Source organism: Electrona antarctica (genome assembly GCF_951216825.1).
Source record: "Electrona antarctica genome assembly, contig: scaffold_92, whole genome shotgun sequence".
Taxonomy (NCBI): Eukaryota; Metazoa; Chordata; class Actinopteri; order Myctophiformes; family Myctophidae; genus Electrona; species Electrona antarctica.
The window spans coordinates 430,939-454,542 of record NW_027638697.1 but is presented as its reverse complement, the minus strand read 5'-3'; the positions used below and the strand labels follow the sequence as shown (position 1 = coordinate 454,542).

Here is a 23,604-nt window from a genome sequence, read left to right as displayed (position 1 = left end):
TGATGTCCATGGTGTACTGGTCCATGGGGTACTGGTCCAGTACCTTGATCTCATTGGTGTACTGGTCCATGCGCTCCAGCTTGCTGCTGGTCTCTCTCTCCAGTGCGTCCAGCTGTTCCTTCAGTCGGCGACATGTCGCCCCTTTCTCCGTCACGCCGCCCGCCGCGGAGCTCAGGGTCACTGCTGCAAGGTCACACAGAGGTCATACAGAGGTCATAGAGAGGTCAGGGTCACCAAGGAGCGCGGACCAAGGAGATTAATCATACCTCCCGTTGTTGTCGATCGCCTCGGGGGTGTTTTGGCTACATTTAGCTACTTCAGCTACATCCGGGATAGCATCCGGTCCGTCGCTAAATGTGCTCCGCTGCTATATATAGCTGGGCTCTGATTTAACCCCCGGCTGTCCTTTAACCCCCGGCTGTCCTTTAACCCCCGGCTGTCCTTTAACCCCCGGCTGTCCTTTAACCGCCGGCTGTCCTTTAACCCCCGGCTGTCCTTTAACCCCCGGCTGTCCTCTGATTTAACCCCCGGCTGTCCTCTGATTTAACCCCCGGCTGTCCTTTAACCCCCGGCTGTCCTTTAACCCCCGGCTGTCCTCGGTAATCTGATTTAACCCCCGGCTGTCCTCGGTAATCTGATTTAACCCCCGGCTGTCCTCGGTAATCTGATTTAACCCCCGGCTGTCCTCGGTAATCTGATTTAACCCCTGGCTGTCCTCGGTAATCTGATTTAACCCCTGGCTGTCCTCGGTAATCTGATTTAACCCCTGGCTGTCCTCGGTAATCTGATTTAACCCCCGGCTGTCCTCGGTAATCTGATTTAACCCCCGGCTGTCCTCGGTAATCTGATTTAACCCCCGGCTGTCCTCGGTAATCGACATCCGTCCATAGTTCGGATGTCATCTGTGACTTTGTCTCGCATCGCTGCCGACATGTAAACGTTTCTGGCGACAGGTAAACAGTGTGCGCTAATGCTAACGATAGCTAATGGTTACAGTGATAGTGTAGAGGGAGGCTACAGCACGATAGCTAATAGTTACAGTGAGAGTGTAGAGGGAGGCTACAGCGCTAATGCTAACGATAGCTAATAGTTACAGTGAGAGTGTAGAGGGAGGCTACAGCGCTAATGCTAACGATAGCTAATAGTTACAGTGAGAGTGTAGAGGGAGGCTACAGCGCTAATGCTAACGATAGCTAATAGTTACAGTGAGAGTGTAGAGGGAGGCTACAGCGCTAATGCTAACGATAGCTAATAGTTACAGTGAGAGTGTAGAGGGAGGCTACAGCGCTAATGCTAACGATAGCTAACAGTTACAGTGAGAGTGTAGAGGGAGGCTACAGCGCTAATGCTAACGATAGCTAATGGTTACAGTGATAGTGTAGAGGGAGGCTACAGCGCTAATGCTAACGATAGCTAATAGTTACAGTGAGAGTGTAGAGGGAGGCTACAGCGCTAATGCTAACGATAGCTAATAGTTACAGTGAGAGTGTAGAGGGAGGCTACAGCGCTAATGCTAACGATAGCTAATAGTTACAGTGAGAGTGTAGAGGGAGGCTACAGCGCTAATGCTAACGATAGCTAATAGTTACAGTGAGAGTGTAGAGGGAGGCTACAGCGCTAATGCTAACGATAGCTAATAGTTACAGTGATAGTGTAGAGGGAGGCTACAGCGCTAATGCTAACGATAGCTAATAGTTACAGTGATAGTGTAGAGGGAGGCTACAGCGCTAATGCTAACGATAGCTAATAGTTACAGTGATAGTGTAGAGGGAGGCTACAGCACTAATGCTAACGATAGCTAATAGTTACAGTGATAGTGTAGAGGGAGGCTACAGCGCTAATGCTAACAATAGCTAATGGTTACAGTGATAGTGTAGAGGGAGGCTACAGCGCTAATGCTAACGATAGCTAATAGTTACAGTGATAGTGTAGAGGGAGGCTACAGCACTAATGCTAACGATAGCAAATAGTTACAGTGATAGTGTAGAGGGAGGCTACAGCACTAATGCTAACGATAGCTAATGGTTACAGTGATAGTGTAGAGGGAGGCTACAGCACTAATGCTAACGATAGCTAATGGTTACAGTGAGAGTGTAGAGGGAGGCTACAGCACTAATGCTAACGATAGCTAATAGTTACAGTGATAGTGTAGAGGGAGGCTACAGCGCTAATGCTAACGATAGCAAATAGTTACAGTGATAGTGTAGAGGGAGGCTACAGCGCTAATGCTAACGATAGCTAATGGTTACAGTGAGTGTAGAGGGAGGCTACAGCGCTAATGCTAACGATAGCTAATGGTTACAGTGAGAGTGTAGAGGGAGGCTACAGCGCTAATGCTAACGATAGCTAATGGTTACAGTGAGAGTGTAGAGGGAGGCTACAGCACTAATGCTAACGATAGCTAATAGTTACAGTGATAGTGTAGAGGGAGGCTACAGCGCTAATGCTAACGATAGCTAATAGTTACAGTGATAGTGTAGAGGGAGGCTACAGCACTAATGCTAACGATAGCTAATAGTTACAGTGATAGTGTAGAGGGAGGCTACAGCGCTAATGCTAACAATAGCTAATGGTTACAGTGATAGTGTAGAGGGAGGCTACAGCGCTAATGCTAACGATAGCTAATAGTTAGTGATAGTGTAGAGGGAGGCTACAGCACTAATGCTAACGATAGCAAATAGTTACAGTGATAGTGTAGAGGGAGGCTACAGCACTAATGCTAACGATAGCTAATGGTTACAGTGATAGTGTAGAGGGAGGCTACAGCACTAATGCTAACGATAGCTAATGGTTACAGTGATAGTGTAGAGGGAGGCTACAGCACGATAGCTAATAGTTACAGTGCGAGTGTAGAGGGAGGCTACAGCGCTAATGCTAACGATAGCTAATAGTTACAGTGAGAGTGTAGAGGGAGGCTACAGCGCTAATGCTAACGATAGCTAATAGTTACAGTGATAGTGTAGAGGGAGGCTACAGCGCTAATGCTAACGATAGCTAATAGTTACAGTGATAGTGTAGAGGGAGGCTACAGCACTAATGCTAACGATAGCTAATAGTTACAGTGATAGTGTAGAGGGAGGCTACAGCGCTAATGCTAACAATAGCTAATGGTTACAGTGATAGTGTAGAGGGAGGCTACAGCGCTAATGCTAACGATAGCTAATAGTTACAGTGATAGTGTAGAGGGAGGCTACAGCACTAATGCTAACGATAGCAAATAGTTACAGTGATAGTGTAGAGGGAGGCTACAGCACTAATGCTAACGATAGCTAATGGTTACAGTGATAGTGTAGAGGGAGGCTACAGCACTAATGCTAACGATAGCTAATGGTTACAGTGAGAGTGTAGAGGGAGGCTACAGCACTAATGCTAACGATAGCTAATAGTTACAGTGATAGTGTAGAGGGAGGCTACAGCGCTAATGCTAACGATAGCAAATAGTTACAGTGATAGTGTAGAGGGAGGCTACAGCGCTAATGCTAACGATAGCTAATGGTTACAGTGAGTGTAGAGGGAGGCTACAGCGCTAATGCTAACGATAGCTAATGGTTACAGTGAGAGTGTAGAGGGAGGCTACAGCGCTAATGCTAACGATAGCTAATGGTTACAGTGAGAGTGTAGAGGGAGGCTACAGCACTAATGCTAACGATAGCTAATAGTTACAGTGATAGTGTAGAGGGAGGCTACAGCGCTAATGCTAACGATAGCTAATAGTTACAGTGATAGTGTAGAGGGAGGCTACAGCACTAATGCTAACGATAGCTAATAGTTACAGTGATAGTGTAGAGGGAGGCTACAGCGCTAATGCTAACAATAGCTAATGGTTACAGTGATAGTGTAGAGGGAGGCTACAGCGCTAATGCTAACGATAGCTAATAGTTAGTGATAGTGTAGAGGGAGGCTACAGCACTAATGCTAACGATAGCAAATAGTTACAGTGATAGTGTAGAGGGAGGCTACAGCACTAATGCTAACGATAGCTAATGGTTACAGTGATAGTGTAGAGGGAGGCTACAGCACTAATGCTAACGATAGCTAATGGTTACAGTGATAGTGTAGAGGGAGGCTACAGCACGATAGCTAATAGTTACAGTGAGAGTGTAGAGGGAGGCTACAGCGCTAATGCTAACGATAGCTAATAGTTACAGTGAGAGTGTAGAGGGAGGCTACAGCGCTAATGCTAACGATAGCTAATAGTTACAGTGAGAGTGTAGAGGGAGGCTACAGCGCTAATGCTAACGATAGCAAATAGTTACAGTGATAGTGTAGAGGGAGGCTACAGCGCTAATGCTAACGATAGCTAATGGTTACAGTGAGTGTAGAGGGAGGCTACAATTTACAATTTACAATTTAGGCATTTAGCAGACGCTCTTAATCCAGAGCGACTTACATTAAGCAATAACAAAGCATGGCATACATCACATATATAAAAAGTAGTTATCATGAATCATGCGTAGACTAAGAACGTAACAGTGGAGTATCTATGTAAACTATACATACTATACTATATAATATATTATACATGTGTACTATAAAGTGCTATGACTACATAAAGTGCATTTCTAGAGCTGTCTACGTAACAAGCTATAAGTCTGTTTAAAATACTATCAAAGGCTACAGCGCTAATGCTAACGATAGCTAATGGTTACAGTGAGAGTGTAGAGGGAGGCTACAGCGCTAATGCTAACGATAGCTAATGGTTACAGTGAGAGTGTAGAGGGAGGCTACAGCACTAATGCTAACGATAGCTAATAGTTACAGTGATAGTGTAGAGGGAGGCTACAGCGCTAATGCTAACGATAGCTAATAGTTACAGTGATAGTGTAGAGGGAGGCTACAGCACTAATGCTAACGATAGCTAATAGTTACAGTGATAGTGTAGAGGGAGGCTACAGCGCTAATGCTAACAATAGCTAATGGTTACAGTGATAGTGTAGAGGGAGGCTACAGCGCTAATGCTAACGATAGCTAATAGTTAGTGATAGTGTAGAGGGAGGCTACAGCACTAATGCTAACGATAGCAAATAGTTACAGTGATAGTGTAGAGGGAGGCTACAGCACTAATGCTAACGATAGCTAATGGTTACAGTGATAGTGTAGAGGGAGGCTACAGCACTAATGCTAACGATAGCTAATGGTTACAGTGAGAGTGTAGAGGGAGGCTACAGCACTAATGCTAACGATAGCTAATGGTTACAGTGATAGTGTAGAGGGAGGCTACAGCACGATAGCTAATAGTTACAGTGAGAGTGTAGAGGGAGGCTACAGCGCTAATGCTAACGATAGCTAATAGTTACAGTGAGAGTGTAGAGGGAGGCTACAGCGCTAATGCTAACGATAGCTAATAGTTACAGTGAGAGTGTAGAGGGAGGCTACAGCGCTAATGCTAACGATAGCAAATAGTTACAGTGATAGTGTAGAGGGAGGCTACAGCGCTAATGCTAACGATAGCTAATGGTTACAGTGAGTGTAGAGGGAGGCTACAATTTACAATTTACAATTTAGGCATTTAGCAGACGCTCTTAATCCAGAGCGACTTACATTAAGCAATAACAAAGCATGGCATACATCACATATATAAAAAGTAGTTATCATGAATCATGCGTAGACTAAGAACGTAACAGTGGAGTATCTATGTAAACTATACATACTATACTATATAATATATTATACATGTGTACTATAAAGTGCTATGACTACATAAAGTGCAATTCTAGAGCTGTCTACGTAACAAGCTATAAGTCTGTTTAAAATACTATCAAAGGCTACAGCGCTAATGCTAACGATAGCTAATGGTTACAGTGAGAGTGTAGAGGGAGGCTACAGCGCTAATGCTAACGATAGCTAATGGTTACAGTGAGAGTGTAGAGGGAGGCTACAGCACTAATGCTAACGATAGCTAATAGTTACAGTGATAGTGTAGAGGGAGGCTACAGCGCTAATGCTAACGATAGCTAATAGTTACAGTGATAGTGTAGAGGGAGGCTACAGCACTAATGCTAACGATAGCTAATAGTTACAGTGATAGTGTAGAGGGAGGCTACAGCGCTAATGCTAACAATAGCTAATGGTTACAGTGATAGTGTAGAGGGAGGCTACAGCGCTAATGCTAACGATAGCTAATAGTTAGTGATAGTGTAGAGGGAGGCTACAGCGCTAATGCTAACGATAGCTAATAGTTACAGTGATAGTGTAGAGGGAGGCTACAGCACTAATGCTAACGATAGCTAATAGTTACAGTGATAGTGTAGAGGGAGGCTACAGCGCTAATGCTAACGATAGCAAATAGTTACAGTGATAGTGTAGAGGGAGGCTACAGCGCTAATGCTAACGATAGCTAATGGTTACAGTGAGAGTGTAGAGGGAGGCTACAGCGCTAATGCTAACGATAGCTAATGGTTACAGTGAGAGTGTAGAGGGAGGCTACAGCGCTAATGCTAACGATAGCTAATGGTTACAGTGAGAGTGTAGAGGGAGGCTACAGCACTAATGCTAACGATAGCTAATAGTTACAGTGATAGTGTAGAGGGAGGCTACAGCACTAATGCTAACGATAGCTAATAGTTACAGTGATAGTGTAGAGGGAGTCTACAGCACTAATGCTAACAATAGCTAATGGTTACAGTGAGAGTGTAGAGGGAGGCTACAGCGCTAATGCTAACGATAGCTAATGGTTACAGTGAGAGTGTAGAGGGAGGCTACAGCGCTAATGCTAACGATAGCTAATGGTTACAGTGAGAGTGTAGAGGGAGGCTACAGCGCTAATGCTAACGATAGCTAATAGTTACAGTGATAGTGTAGAGGGAGGCTACAGCACTAATGCTAACGATAGCTAATGGTTACAGTGAGAGTGTAGAGGGAGGCTACAGCGCTAATGCTAACGATAGCTAATAGTTACAGTGATAGTGTAGAGGGAGGCTACAGCACTAATGCTAACAATAGCTAATGGTTACAGTGAGAGTGTAGAGGGAGGCTACAGCGCTAATGCTAATGATAGCTAATGGTTACAGTGAGAGTGTAGAGGGAGGCTACAGCGCTAATGCTAACGATAGCTAATGGTTACAGTGAGAGTGTAGAGGGAGGCTACAGCGCTAATGCTAACGATAGCTAATGGTTACAGTGAGAGTGTAGAGGGAGGCTACAGCGCTAATGCTAACGATAGCTAATAGTTACAGTGATAGTGTAGAGGGAGGCTACAGCACTAATGCTAACGATAGCTAATGTTTACAGTGAGAGTGTAGAGGGAGGCTACAGCGCTAATGCTAACGATAGCTAATAGTTACAGTGATAGTGTAGAGGGAGGCTACAGCACTAATGCTAACAATAGCTAATGTTTACAGTGAGAGTGTAGAGGGAGGCTACAGCGCTAATGCTAATGATAGCTAATGGTTACAGTGATAGTGTGTGCAGGGGGGCGGGGCTACAGAGGGGAAGAAACTAATTCTCTTAAAGTGAGCGCAGGCACAGCTGGCACAGCTTAATACTTTCAGCGCCATTGGCGACGATCTTTGTCAATTGAAGCCTAATTTTGATACTGACGCTTAACGCCATTGCCGACGGCCTTCGGCAATTGCGCTTTTATCGCGCGTTCGATTGCTCGAGCCAATGCTACTCACGTTAGCCGGTTAGCTAGCTGTGTTGTTAGCACAGCACTGGATCGCCCATCTGAGATCGTCGTCGCCATAATAATCCATTCTATCCATTTATTTCAATCGCCTGTATCTCCTATTCCTTGTCCCAGATGGCATTTTGGTCAAAACAGCGTTTCTTTGACGGCACAGATCTGACGATCTGGAGCTCTGCAGAACAAGACCGGCCCAGCTCCGTGTAACTTCCTAACTTAGGACTACTGCTAGTTAAGCGGAAATGGCGGCTTTTAAAAAAAAGAGCTCAAATTAAAAAAATGCTGGCGTGAATTAGATCCTAATTTTTCAATAAATGATAGCGCTGAAAGGGTTAACTATATAAACTTTTTTATTTTTTTACATAATTTCCTCTGATAAGTCCTAGTAGTAAAAAGTAGTAGTAAGGTCGAAATCTCTTTTTTGCAAGTAGAAATTAATCCGGGTGTTACAGGGTTAAGAGGTGTAGTTTGTACCCATAGATGGTTAAGAGGTGTAGTTTGTACCCATAGATGGTTAAGAGGTGTAGTTTGTACCATAGATGGTTAAGAGGTGTAGTTTGTACCCTCAGATGGTTAAGAGGTGTAGTTTGTACCCATAGATGGTTAAGAGGTGTAGTTTGTACCCTCAGATGGTTAAGAGGTGTAGTTTGTTAGCCTGGCTAATAAGCCAGACTAATATCACACAACACTGTCGCGGTATATTAGTCTGGGCTGGCTCCACTTGGATTTAATTTCCCGGGGGGCGGGTTCAAACATTTTCTCTTTGACGCAATTGGTCAGAGCTACTGTCAGTCAAAAGTCTCAAGCATTGAACGTCACTGTACCAAAGCCCGCCCATATTGCATACCGTGTCCCGATTGGTCCGACCTGTTCTCGGTTGTAGGAAAGAGGCGTGCTACTGAGCCTCGCCAGACCGTAATCCGCTGGTAGGCAATTTTTTTTGCCAACGGCTGATTCGGTCTGGTTTATTAACCAGGCTAGTAGTTTGTACCCATAGATGGTTAAGAGGTGTAGTTTGTACCCATAGATGGTTAAGAGGTGTAGTTTGTACCCTCAGATGGTTAAGAGGTGTAGTTTGTACCCTCAGATCTTTAAGAGGTGCTATTTGTACCCTAAGAGGTGTAGTTTGTACCCACAGATGGTTAAGAGGTGTAGTTTGTACCCTCAGATGGTTAAGAGGTGTAGTTTGTACCCTCAGATATTTAAGAGGTGTAATTTGTACCCTAAGAGGTGTAGTTTGAACCCTCAGGTGTTTAAGAGGTGTAGATTGTACCCTCAGATATTTAAGAGGTGTAATTTGTACCCACAGGAGATCTTTTTCAGGTCCATGAGCCGTAGTTTCTCGTTCAGCCTCTGCTGCTCTGGAACCAGCTGGGACAACTTCCTCTGCCACTCCTTCAAAATAAAACAAAAACACTGTTTTTTTTATACAGGGTTAAATCCCTTCTATGCCACAAAATGTGTGACGCCGTGAAGTCACACATTTTGTGTCGTGAAGGGATGTGAATCCAATCCATACTCTCCTTCAAAACCGCTCTCAGGACACTTACTGTACGGGTGGTTGCGATTCAAAACCGCTCTCAGGACACTTACTGTACGGGTGGTTGCGATTCAAAACCGCTCTCAGGACACTTACTGTACGGGTGGTTGCGATTCAAAACCGCTCTCAGGACACTTACTGTACGGGTGGTTGCGATTCAAAACCGCTCTCAGAGGACACTTACTGTACGGGTGGTTACGATTCAAAACTGGCCTCAGTAAAGAGTCAAAGTTACGCCTTAACACTTTGATTGCTACAAGATCTCGACAGGCCTATTTGGATGTTGCTACCGTTTAACATTGCACAAAGGCCTTGTTCGGGGGCCCACAGCAAAATGTTCTCTTATAGCGAGAATCACACGCATACATCAAAAGAAAGCTGAACTTGTCCACTTCAATTAAAAAAATACATTTTGATTTTACCATGTTCCATTCTGGAGATATTGACCTTTTTGCAACACCTGCATTTGCCTGGAAGTGGTTATCTTGAACAGCGAGCAGAGTTATGGATGGTTTAAAGTCAGAGACATTGACAGGCAGATATAAAATTGAACCCAATAAATATCCTATACATCCTATACACCGAATGAAAGCCCTGAATGTGTACTTTTACGAGGAAAAGAGTAAACATTGATCCCATGTACAGTTAGACAGTAATTGGTTATTGAATGCAGCTTGTGCCCACCAGATAACTTCAGAGAAGACATGGACGTGAACTCCTCAATATTCACAAAATAAGGCCTATAGCGACATATAAATACTATATACCGTATGAAACAGAAGACTCTCTGCTTTCATAAGAAAAAAACTTCTACTGTAGTAATAATAAAAATCACACCCATGTGAAGTGAGTGGTGCAACTCTGTCAGAGTTGCACCACTCACTTCACATGGGTGTGATTTTTATTCACCCAGTATCCAATTTATGACAAACTGTACATGGGATCAATGTTTACTCTTTTCCTCGTAAAAGTACACATTCAGGGCTTTCATTCGATGTATAGGATGTATAGCATATTTATTGTGTTTATTGTTATATCTGCCTGTCAATGTCTGACTATAAACCTTCATAACTATGCTTTCTTTTTGATGATGATTGCCGCCTCGCCTAATCTATCTCACTGCTTTCATTGTTTTGATCGCAGTAACATTGGGGGGGGGGGGGTCATGGGCACATTGGGCAGCAAAAGTCTTGATCCGTACGGCTATAAAAAGTCCCATTCCACCGTTCGGTTCAGAACTATAGTATAACGGTGAGACGCGTTGTCATCAGCTGATTTTGTTTTTCAAGCTAGTGTAGGGGAACATGCCTGGGCATGCTAGCCTGGCACGGCCAGACTCATAGCGAGGGTTCACTGATGTTTCCTCCGGGGAAGAATCTTCAGTGAATCCCCGCTATGAGGCTGGCCAAGCCAGGCTATGGGCATGCAGCTTGGGGGCGATGGAGGGGAAAAAAAGCGTCACCCGGCTGTGATGTCGACGAGAAGGAAAAAATGACTTCCACAGATGACAACACCACGGTTTAGGTCGCGGAAAAGTTCGTTATACATTACACCCGGGTCGATTACGTCCCTGACGCGTTCATTGCGGTCTTATCACTACAATTATAATGAATAAAAAAGCGTTACAATCACACGTCTGAGCGATCTCCGATTATGACGGCTCTGCATGGCGATACGTGATCCACCAACGGAACACTGTCTTGTCGTGGCGGCCCCTCGATACTGTGGTTAGTTCGTAGTATTGTAGGCTCGGGGATCGTTTGGTCGCTACAGTATGAAGAAGGAAACATGCATCTGTCCATGTGTGTTGCAGATGTTATGCATTTGCAATGCCGATCTGGTGCATATGTGTTTAGGCAATAGGCAGCGTTCCGTTCAGCGTTCATCATGTTTTTTTCCGAGAGACAGAGGAGAGCATGTACCCCCTCGCAAGATCCTCCTCCTGGAGAAACAGGAGGGGAGGGGGGAATCAAATGTCCGAGCCGAGGTGGAAAGCCTGGTGAGGCGAGGTTAGGTGAAATTTGATTCTTTTCACACATCGGCATTGGCGCATCCATTACACTGGCTTCTACACGTAAAGCGGCCCGCCCTCCTGTTTTCAGGAGGGGAGGGGGGGTTTTTTTTTTTGTTGTTTTTTCTGATCACGTGAGCGGGACTAAGCAGCAATGATAGGGCGATGGTTCTTCATTGTCCGGGTGGGTAAAAAGATGAATGAAAGTATGCTATAAAAAAGTGATTGAAACGTATTGATACGTGATCCGCACCCGACGTTTGATTAATTGATAACGTATTGATACGCGATTCGCGTCGGCTGTGTTAAACGCCTTAACCCTTGAACGACAATTGACGGAATTGACGGATTGAATCAATAAATCCAAACCTTCCGTTGACGGAATTGACGGGTTTGTTTTATTCACTATAATCAGGGGTTTAATGTGGCATTATGTAGCAACTTTTGGCTAGTTTGGCTAACGGCCGATGTAATCTACCTAAAACCGGCCGAAATCCTGGCGTGCACGGTCGATCACGCACGTGTGTGGTCTTTATGTGCATCGCTGCGTAAAATGCGATATTTGGGGCTTGATTAGAGCTTAATTTGACTTAGATATAAAAATATACGATGTTAGCTTAGCATCCAGGACATCTGACTGTCGCACAGGGCAAAAAAATGTGAAAAAAGTGACATCGCCAGATTCGCTCCTATTCCTTGTCCCAGATGGCATTTTGGTCAAAACAGCGTTTCTTTGACGGCACAGACCTGACGATCTGGAGCTCTGCAGAACAAGGCCGGCCCAGCTCCGTGTAACTTCCTAACTTAGGACTACTGCTAGTTAAGCGGAAATGGCGGCTTTTCAAAATAAGAGCTCAAATTTAAAAAATGCTGGCGTGAATTAGATCCTAATTTTTCAATAAATGATAGCGCTGAAAGGGTTAACTATATAAACTTTTTCATTTTTTTACATAATTTCCTCTGATAAGTCCTAGTAGTAAAAAGTAGTAGTAAGGTTGAAATCTCTTTTTTGCAAGTAGAAATTAATCCGGGTGTTACAGGGTTAAGAGGTGTAGTTTGTACCCATAGATGGTTAAGAGGTGTAGTTTGTACCCTCAGATGGTTAAGAGGTGTAGGGATCCCCCCATGAGGGACCCCCCATGAGAGGTTTTTACGGCTCTAGCAGTGATTCTCAACCCGTTTACCCCTTTAAGACAGGGGTTCTCAACGTTTTTTGGCTGGGGACCAGGATTTTTCAAAAATAGCAGACCTACAAGCTATGAGCTATGAGCTTGTAGATCTGCTATTTTCCAATAGCTAAAGCATAACATAATGCTAACACCAAAAGGGGTTCCCGCCCAGAATGGTTTAAAGGTACCTCAAACTCCCGCTGCAGGCCGTTGATGTCGGAGATGCGAGCGTCTCTTTTCTGATTGGTCAGGTCGAGCTCCGCCCTCTGGATGCGCCGCTTGCTCTGGGCGTCGCGCAGCCGGTCCGAGATCTGTTTGTGCTTGTTGCCCTGGGAGACCGGGAGATCCACCAATGGGAGACCGGGAGATCCACCAATGGGAGACCGGGAGATAATGGAGGACAGGCTTCATATAGAGCGTCGCAGCCCCGCCCCCTACCAGGGCCCAGGAAATGATTCCCCGTTCATTTTCCTCATAGACATTTCAAAAAGTATTTATTTAAAGACCTTTTAAGCCTCGTACAAAGCCAACCCGAGTCGTGACAAATCATGACAACAAACACAATTTTTTGGGCCGAACAAATAATTAAAAAGAAGACAAAAAACACTTTTTTTGTTGTTTTTCTTCTTTGTAATTATTTGTTTGGTCCAAAATATTGTGTTTGTCGTCATGATTTGTCACGACACGAGTTGGCTTTGTCCGCGGCGTAACCGTCTTTAAATAAATACTTTTTGAAATGTCTATGAGGAATCATGTCCTGGGCCCTGGCGTAGTCATGAAAGGGGGCGGGACTGCAACGCTCTATTTCCCTGTAGTCTTTTGTCAGAGGTATTATTATTTTGTCAGAGGTATTATTATTTTGTCAGAGGTATTATTATTTTGTCAGCGGTATTATTATTTTGTCAGAGGTATTATTATTTTGTCAGCGGTATTATTATTTTGTCAGAGGTATTATTATTTTGTCAGCGGTATTATTATTTTGTCAGAGGTATTATTATTTTGTCAGCGGTATTATTATTTTGTCAGAGGTATTATTATTTTGTCAGCGGTATTATTATTTTGTCAGAGGTATTATTATTTTGTCAGAGGTATTATTATTTTGTCAGCGGTATTATTATTTTGTCAGAGGTATTATTATTTTGTCAGCGGTATTATTATTTTGTCAGAGGTATTATTATTTTGTCAGAGGTATTATTATTTTGTCAGAGGTATTATTTCGGCTGTCCTGAATTGCAGGTTGAAGTTTCAGCTCTGATGAACACGCCTACAGTACGGCGGTGGCTCAGGGGTAGAGTGCCTGGATGGTAACCGCAAGGTTGCCAGTTCAAACCCGGGCTCCCCCAGAGTTACTGTCGAAGTGTCTTTGAGCAAGACACTGAACCCCTAATTGCTCCTGATGTGCAGGTTGGTGCCTTGCATGGTTTCCGCTGCCATCGGTGTGTGAATGTGTGTGTGTGAATGGGTGAATGTAATGCACAATCTCTGTAAAGCGCCTTGGATAAAGGCGCTATATAAATGCACCATTTACCATTTATTTATTTACCATTTACCAGACATTCAGCTCTGATGAACACGCCTACAGTACCAGACATTCAGCTCTGATGAACACGCCTACAGTACCAGACATTCAGCTCTGATGAACACGCCTACAGTACCAGACATTCAGCTCTGATGAACACGCCTACAGTACCAGACATTCAGCTCTGATGAACACGCCTACAGTACCAGACATTCAGCTCCGATGAACACGCCTACAGTACCAGACATTCAGCTCTGATGAACACGCCTACAGTACCAGACATTCAGCTCTGATGAACACGCCTACAGTACCAGACATTCAGCTCTGATGAACACGCCTACAGTACCAGACATTCAGCTCTGATGAACACGCCTACAGTACCAGACATTCAGCTCTGATGAACACGCCTACAGTACCAGACATTCAGCTCTGATGAACACGCCTACAGTACCAGACATTCAGCTCTGATGAACACGCCTACAGTACCAGACATTCAGCTCTGATGAACACGCCTACAGTACCAGACATTCAGCTCTGATGAACACGCCTACAGTACCAGACATTCAGCTCCGATGAACACGCCTACAGTACCAGACATTCAGCTCTGATGAACACGCCTACAGTACCAGACATTCAGCTCTGATGAACACGCCTACAGTACCAGACATTCAGCTCTGATGAACACGCCTACAGTACCAGACATTCAGCTCTGATGAACACGCCTACAGTACCAGACATTCAGCTCTGATGAACACGCCTACAGTACCAGACATTCAGCTCTGATGAACACGCCTACAGTACCAGACATTCAGCTCTGATGAACACGCCTACAGTACCAGACATTCAGCTCTGATGAACACGCCTACAGTACCAGACATTCAGCTCTGATGAACACGCCTACAGTACCAGACATTCAGCACAAGGTCTTTTTACGTTTACCATTTCCAGTGGTGGAAAGTAACTAAGTACTTTTACTTAAAGGACAACTTTAGTTTTTTTCAACCAAGGTTCATGTTTTAGGTTGTTATTAGAGAAAGTAAAAGATGAGTGTCATTTTTTTTCATTTGCTGCTTTCGTTCGTTTTAGGGATTTTAGCTGTTTTTGACAGGGGGGCGGGGGCATTCGAACATGGGGCTAAATAAGTATCTCTTTACAAAATGTTAGCGATTTATTTTTGTATTATTTACTATAGTCCTACTAGACCCCAGGAAATTGCATCTGGCCACAAAAGATCACGAGATCTACTGAATGTGTCAAACTGACATATTGAGCCTATACACACAGTATAAGCCTTCCCCCAGTAGGCTACCTTCACATTCAGAAAGCACAATTCACTGTTAATTAGGGTGGCCATGAGGGGGTTAAGTACTGTACTTAAGTACAATTTTGAGATATTTGTACTTTACTTGGGTATTTCCAATTTCCAGTAGGGCCTACTTGTACTGATACTCCACTATATCTATCAGTAGGGCCATCTATCAGTAGGGCCTACTTGTACTGATACTCCACTACATCTATCAGTAGGGCCATCTATCAGTAGGGCCTACTTGTACTGATACTCCACTACATCTATCAGTAGGGGCATCTATCAGTAGGTCCTACTTGTACTGATACTCCACTACATCTATCAGTAGGGCCATCTATCAGTAGGGCCTACTTGTACTTCTACTCCACTACATCTATCAGTAGGGCCATCTATCAGTAGGGCCTACTTGTACTGATACTCCACTACATCTACTTGTACTGATACTCCACTACATCTACTTGTACTGATACTCCACTACATCTACTTGTACTGATACTCCACTACATCTACTTGTACTGATACTCCACTACATCTACTTGTACTGATACTCCACTACATCTACTTGTACTGATACTCCACTACATCTACTTGTACTGATACTCCACTACATCTATCAGTAGGGCCATCTATCAGTAGGGCCTACTTGTACTGATACTCCACTACATCTCCAGTACATCCAGAACAGTGCTGCTAGGATCCTGGTGAGAGTGCGGAAATATGATCATATCACACCCATACTCCATTCCCTTCACTGGCTTCCCGTCTCCTCCAGGATAGAATACAAGGTCTGCCTCCTCACCCATCAGTGCATCCACAGCAACGCCCCTTCCTATCTGAAGGAACTCATTGAACCCCCAGCCTCCACCCGCTCCCTCCGCTCTGGAAATTCTAACACACTCAAAACCACCAAAACAAAACTCCGCACCATGGGGGACCGGGCCTTCTGTTCAGCTGCTCCTCGGCTGTGGAATGCCCTCCCCGACCACCTGAGAGCACCACAATTCGTGGACGCTTTTAAAAGGGGACTTAAGACATTTCTTTTTAACAAGGCATTTGGCCAGTTGGACCATTAGTTGCCCGGTGTGCTTTTAATCCTTTTAGCAGTATACCATGAAATGTGCTTTTTTAGTCATTTTATTTAATCATGCATTATTTTAAGATTATTGTTCTTATTCTTGTTGTAGCACTTTGAGATTTGTTTCAAATGTAAAGTGCGTTATAAATAAAATGTATTATTATTATTATTATTACATCTACTTGTACTGATACTCCACTACATCTACTTGTACTGATACTCCACTACATAGCCGTCGCAAGGCGTCGCAAGGCGACGCATTGTGAGCTTGTAGATCGGCTATTTTTATTAGATTCTGTAGACAGTTTGAACTTGTGAAATGGGACAGTCTGCAATATGAGTACTTTTACTTTTAGTACTTTAAGTACATTTCGATGCTGATGCGTGCGTGCGTGCGTGCGTGCGTGCGTGCGTGCGTGCGTGCGTGCGTGCGTGCGTGCGTGCGTCTCACCACAGCCTCCAGCTCCGTCTCCAGGCTCCTCTTCTTGGCTCGGAGGACACAGATCTCCTCCTTGTCTCCTCGTCTCCTCCTCCCTAACTCCTCCCTCCTCGCTTGATGCCACGCCTCCACCCTCTGACGCTCCGCCTCCTGCTTGGCCACCCGCATGGGCGAGAGACACAGAGAAGGAGAGAGAGAGAGAGAGAGAGAGAGAGAGAGAGAGAGAGAGAGAGAGAAAGAGAGAGAGAGATCAGCTAATAGCTGTGTGTGTGGGGTGAGTTTAGTGAATGATAAGGGGACGTCGCAGGACAACAGCAGTAGCTGTGTGGGGTGAGTTTAGTGAATGATAAGGGGACGTCGCAGGACAACAGCAGTAGCTATGTGTGTGGGGTGAGTTTAGTGAATAAGGGGACGTCGCAGGACAACAGCAGTAGCTGTGTGTGTGGGGTGAGTTTAGTGAATGATAAGGGGACGTCGCAGGACAACAGCAGTAGCTGTGTGGGGTGAGTTTAGTGAATGATAAGGGGACGTCGCAGGACAACAGCAGTAGCTGTGTGGGGTGAGTTTAGTGAATAAGGGGACGTCGCAGGACAACAGCAGTAGCTGTGTGTGTGGGGTGAGTTTAGTGAATGATAAGGGGACGTCGCAGGACAACAGCAGTAGCTGTGTGGGGTGAGTTTAGTGAATGATAAGGGGACGTCGCAGGACAACAGCAGTAGCTGTGTGGGGTGAGTTTAGTGAATGATAAGGGGACGTCGCAGGACAACAGCAGTAGCTGTGTGTGGTGAGTTTAGTGAATGATAAGGGGACGTCGCAGGACAACAGCAGTAGCTGTGTGTGGTGAGTTTAGTGAATGATAAGGGGACGTCGCAGGACAACAGCAGTAGCTGTGTGTGGTGAGTTTAGTGAATGATAAGGGGACGTCGCAGGACAACAGCAGTAGCTGTGTGTGTGGGGTGAGTTTAGTGAACCCCTCCCCTCCGCTCCCCTCCCCTCACCTCCTCTCGATGCCTCTCCAGCCGTCTCTCCTCGTCGGCGTGCCTCCTGTTCTCCTGCGCCTCCCTGTCCCTCCTCTCCTCTCCTCTCCTGAACTCCTCCCTCCTCTCCTCTCCTCTCTTGGCCTCCTCCCTCCTCTCCTCTCCTCTCCTGTTCTCCTCCCTCTCTCTCCTCTGCTCCTCCTGCAGAGCCAGACGACGTTTCTCCAGCGCCACACTGCCGCGCGCAAAGTTCTCCTTCAGACGGTCCTCGAACGATACTGGGGAGAGGAGAGGAGGGGAGGGGAGGGGAGGGGAGGGGAGGGGAGGGGAGAGAGGAGATGAGAGGAGAGGAGAGGAGAGGAGAGGAGAGGAGAGGAGGGGAGGGGAGGGGAGGGGAGGGGAGGGGAGATCCATATCATGATATTAAACTCATTTTAACAGCGATACGATACGATTGATTTGAAATCGATACAGTAACTATTTAGCAAATACATTTAACGTGTGAAACTTGTGGATAGTGCAGTTGTTTTAAGGGAAATATTTATTATGGATATAAACAAGTAAACACAGTGATTCTGTGGCAAATAGATGTATTTGAACACATTGTGGACAAACCCTCACCTTGACATGAACACAGAGAATACACACATTATGGACAAACCCACACCTTGACATGAACACAGAGAATACACACATTATGGACAAACCCTCACCTTGACACGAACACAGAGAATACACACATTATGGACAAACCCTCACCATGACATGAACACAGAATACACACATTATGGACAAACCCTCACCTTGACATGAACACAGAGAATACACACATTATGGACAAACCCTCACCTTGACATGAACACAGAGAATACACACATTATGGACAAACCCTCACCTTGACATGAACACAGAGAATACACACATTATGGACAAACCCTATTATCTATCCCTTGACTCCTTCAAAACCGCTCTCAAAGGGCACCTACGGATGGCTGCAATTCGAAACTGGCCCCCGTAAAATCTGAATCCCCCCCCCCCCCCCGCCCCCCCCCCTTTTTTCCCCTCACTGTATATATTTCTTTTCCCTTTTTACCTCCTTTATGATGAATTCCTGTTATGTCTGTCTATAGAAGTGTCTATTTGTACGTCTCTAAATGTTTTGATGATTTGAACATGGTGGACCCTATTGGAAACAAGTGTAATGCTTAATTGGGTCGTCCACTCACAGTTAACAGCCTTTGTATTGAGTTTGTGCTTGAAATGTACTGTAATTCTGCAAACTGTTAATAAATTCTTCAATCAATCAATCAATCAAACCCTCACCTTGACATGAACACAGAGAATACACACATTATGGACAAACCCTCACCTTGACATGAACACAGAATACACACATTATGGACAAACCCTCACCTTGACATGAACACAGAGAATACACACATTATGGACAAACCCACACCTTGACATGAACACAGAGAATACACACATTATGGACAAACCCTCACCTTGACATGAACACAGAGAATACACACATTATGGACAAACCCTCACCTTGACATGAACACAGAGAATACACACATTATGGACAAACCCTCACCTTGACATGAACACAGAGAATACACACATTATGGACAAACCCTCACCTTGACATGAACACAGAGAATACACACATTATGGACAAACCCTCACCTTGACATGAACACAGAGAATACACACATTATGGACAAACCCTCACCTTGACATGAACACAGAATACACACATTATGGACAAACCCTCACCTTGACATGAACACAGAGAATACACACATTATGGACAAACCCTCACCTTGACATGAACACAGAGAATACACACATTATGGACAAACCCTCACCTTGACATGAACACAGAGAATACACACATTATGGACAAACCCTCACCTTGACATGAACACAGAGAATACACACATTATGGACAAACCCTCACCTTGACATGAACACAGAGAATACACACATTATGGACAAACCCTCACCTTGACATGAACACAGAGAATACACACATTATGGACAAACCCTCACCTTGACATGAACACAGAATACACACATTATGGACAAACCCTCACCTTGACATGAACACAGAGAATACACACATTATGGACAAACCCTCACCTTGACATGAACACAGAGAATACACACATTATGGACAAACCCTCACCTTGACATGAACACAGAGAATACACACATTATGGACAAACCCTCACCTTGACATGAACACAGAGAATACACACATTATGGACAAACCCACACCTTGACATGAACACAGAGAATACACACATTATGGACAAACCCTCACCTTGACATGAACACAGAGAATACACACATTATGGACAAACCCACACCTTGACATGAACACAGAGAATACACACATTATGGACAAACCCTCACCTTGACATGAACACAGAGAATACACACATTATGGACAAACCCTCACCTTGACATGAACACAGAATACACACATTATGGACAAACCCTCACCTTGACATGAACACAGAGAATACACACATTATGGACAAACCCACACCTTGACATGAACACAGAGAATACACACATTATGGACAAACCCTCACCTTGACACGAACACAGAGAATACACACATTATGGACAAACCCTCACCTTGACATGAACACAGAGAATACACACATTATGGACAAACCCTCACCTTGACATGAACACAGAGAATACACACATTATGGACAAACCCACACATTGACATGAACACAGAGAATACACACATTATGGACAAACCCACACCTTGACATGAACACAGAGAATACACACATTATGGACAAACCCTCACCTTGACATGAACACAGAGAATACACACATTATGGACAAACCCTCACCTTGACATGAACACAGAGAATACACACATTTATCCATAAACAAACTGATACCAACACATCGATATACTTTTTTGTTTTTAAATTAAAATCAATATTTTGATACAGTTCCTACATCGTTACACCCCTAGGGTCTATGAGTCCTAAAGTGCAGTGGTTCCCTAACTTTATCACGTCAAGGACCCCCAAATTGACACTAATCAGCCCCGCGGACCCCCATTTTAAAAGATACGCCAGGGACCCCCATAAGAGAAGATCTGTACGGCTCTAGCAGTGATTCTCAACCCGTTTAATTTCAAGGACCCCCAGTTTGACATGCATTAAGTCTACGGACCCACTCTGAGAGTGTACAAATGTAACCAAATGGACCCGTTAGGGTACATTTGGTTACATTTGTACACCCTCTGAGTTACAGCCCCATAAGGGTCCATTTGGTTCCAAACTATCATTTAGCTGGGTCCCCCCTGGAACTCCCTCAAGTACCCCTGGGGGTCCCCGGACCCCACTTTGGGAACCACTGCTATAGGGTGGTGGTCCAAATGGGGGTCCACGGGGCTAATTAGTGTCAATTTGGGGGTCCTTGAGGTGAAAAATGGCCCTAGGGTGGTGGTGTAGTGAGTGTACTTACTCTTCTCCACCTCTGGGGTGTCTAGGGGTCCGGGGGTGGTGGTGGTGGTGGTGTAGTGCGGCCCCGTTCCATTCACCATCTCCACAGCCCTCCCTCCTCCTCCTCCCCTGGAAGGACACGTGAAAAAAAGGGAATTGGAACACGCTTGGGCCACAGGGTCATGTCCCAAAGAATGAGGTCGCCAATACAAGCGGCCGAAATGAGTTTCCCCGACGGGTGTCTGGCCTCTCCCTTAGAGATAGGATGAGAAGTTCAGTCACACGAGAGAGACTCGGAGTAGAACCGCTGCTCCTTCGCCTGGAAAGGAGCCAGCTGAGGTGGGATCACGTCCCACTGGGAAGAGACCCCGGGGCAGACCAAGGATCACGTCCCACTGGGAAGAGACCCCGGGGCAGACCAAGAATCACGTCCCACTGGGAGGAGACCCCGGGGCAGACCAAGGATCACGTCCCACTGGGAGGAGACCCCGGGGCAGACCAAGGATCACGTCCCACTGGGAGGAGACCCCGGGGCAGACCAAGGATCACGTCCCACCGGGAGGAGACCCCGGGGCAGACCAAGGATCACGTCCCACTGGGAGGAGACCCCGGGGCAGACCAAGGATCACGTCCCACTGGGAGGAGACCCCGGGGCAGACCAAGGATCACGTCCCACTGGGAAGAGACCCCGGGGCAGACCAAGGATCACGTCCCACTGGGAGGAGACCCCGGGGCAGACCAAGGATCACGTCCCACTGGGAGGAGACCCCGGGGCAGACCAAGGATCACGTCCCACTGGGAGGAGACCCCGGGGCAGACCAAGGATCACGTCCCACTGGGAGGAGACCCCGGGGCAGACCAAGGATCAGTTGGAGTCACTGGCAGTGATGTAAGGCAGTGATGTAAATAGGGTGCGTTTTGCGTCCCAAAACCCACTTTATAGTTTTGGGCCGCACTTCACCAACAACCTCTGCGTCCCTGGGATGCACTACTGTACTCAGCGTACAGTAATAATAATTCACGTGAAGAAAAAAAATCGCGGAAAATAAATGCGGTAAAACAAATAATCTACGGACACGATCATTTTGCATGGCCGCATGCGACCTCATCCTACGTTATAAACGATAAAATCCACGTAGGACTCGTTGTAGAACCACTTGTTTGTAACAACAACACAGTCTGACGGGCGCCGCCATCTTGCTCAGAGACGAGCGCTGAGCGGAGCGCAGCCTGGAGACCAGAGCCGTTTAGAGAGAGAGAGTGACGACAACATACCGTTCAGTGACTCATGAAGCTCCGTGAATAAACAGTGAACGGGGTTGTCGCAACTCTCTCATCTACACGGCGCTGCCTCCGACAGAAAGACAGGCGAACATTTTTGAGCATGACAAACAGAGTAGACCCGATTGAATGGGAAACACACATTGTGTACTGTAACAAACGCCGACACTGTTGTATGTTGTGCGTTGTGGACCGGTGCCACCACACATTAACATGCCCCCCCACCCCCCCAAAAAAGAAGAAATATTAGCAACCCAATTTTCTAAATCTAACATCATCTGCTAATGATGATGATGTGTGCTGCTGTGCACAGCCTACCTCCTCCCTGACTGCTTCTACTTAATCTCCAGGTTAGTTTTGTAGCATTCATTTTTATTTTGTATGTATTGTGTAATGTGTCATGAAAACAACATAAAGATTTATTAACAGTTAAAACTGGCAGAATTATTATAGATTTCATATAGCCAAAATCATATGAAATATGTATGTAGTATGAATGTAAAGCATTTTTTTTGTAATTCTAATTTATTTTTGCTAGCTTTAGTTATAATAATAATTTCTTCCAGTTCCACTGGCCTTGGAACGTATCGGGATCCCCCAGGAGGAAGTCACTAATGTTGCTCTGGAGGAGATGGAAGTCTGGACCTCTCTGGTGGAGCGGTTGCCCCCGCGACCCGACTACGGATAAGCACTTGAAGATGGATGGATAGATTGGGCCAGTGTAATCCATATATCCATGTATTTACTCAGTATGTGTGACACTGCGTGAAAAGAGGGATTCACAGGCAATTATGGCTACTAGATTTGCCCGTAAACCTCAAGTTTAGCAGCATATACAGTAATTAAGCAATATTACACGAGAGGGTGTGGTTTAACGTGATTATTGCCGCGACAGTGATGCGGTCAGGAACGAGACGTAGTCGAGTTCCGCAAGCATCCCTGAAGTGGCAATAATCACGTTAAACCACACCCTCGAGTGTAATATTGCAATTATACAACAGTTACCCTTAAAACTAAGAACATCGCTGAAACAAAATGTTTTTTAATGACAGATGTAGTCACTACGACCACCGAGTCTGCTGCGCTCTGGGAGAACAGAGCAGCAGAATTATTTGCTTTGATTAGGTGTGGAGTGAATGAATGGCCTACTTGTGCGCGAGCAGAGCGCGAAACTTACCTCT

The 23,604-nt window shown here is 45.3% G+C and overlaps 1 protein-coding gene across 1 annotated transcript in view; it reads right to left on the bottom strand.

The window, feature by feature from the left end:
- LOC306917831 (intersectin-2-like) overlaps positions 1-23,604 on the bottom strand; it is a gene marked incomplete at its 3' end in the record, with an annotated part of 141,771 nt that overhangs the window by 92,254 nt on the left and 25,913 nt on the right. Inside the window, exons 11-16 of the mRNA XM_079530735.1 lie at positions 21,165-21,271; positions 17,682-17,938; positions 16,696-16,836; positions 12,533-12,673; positions 8,932-9,019; positions 44-183 (exon numbers count right to left, since the gene is read on the bottom strand). Of these exons, the coding sequence (XP_079386861.1) occupies positions 44-183; positions 8,932-9,019; positions 12,533-12,673; positions 16,696-16,836; positions 17,682-17,938; positions 21,165-21,271 (874 nt within the window). The remainder of the gene's footprint in view (positions 1-43; positions 184-8,931; positions 9,020-12,532; positions 12,674-16,695; positions 16,837-17,681; positions 17,939-21,164; positions 21,272-23,604) is intronic.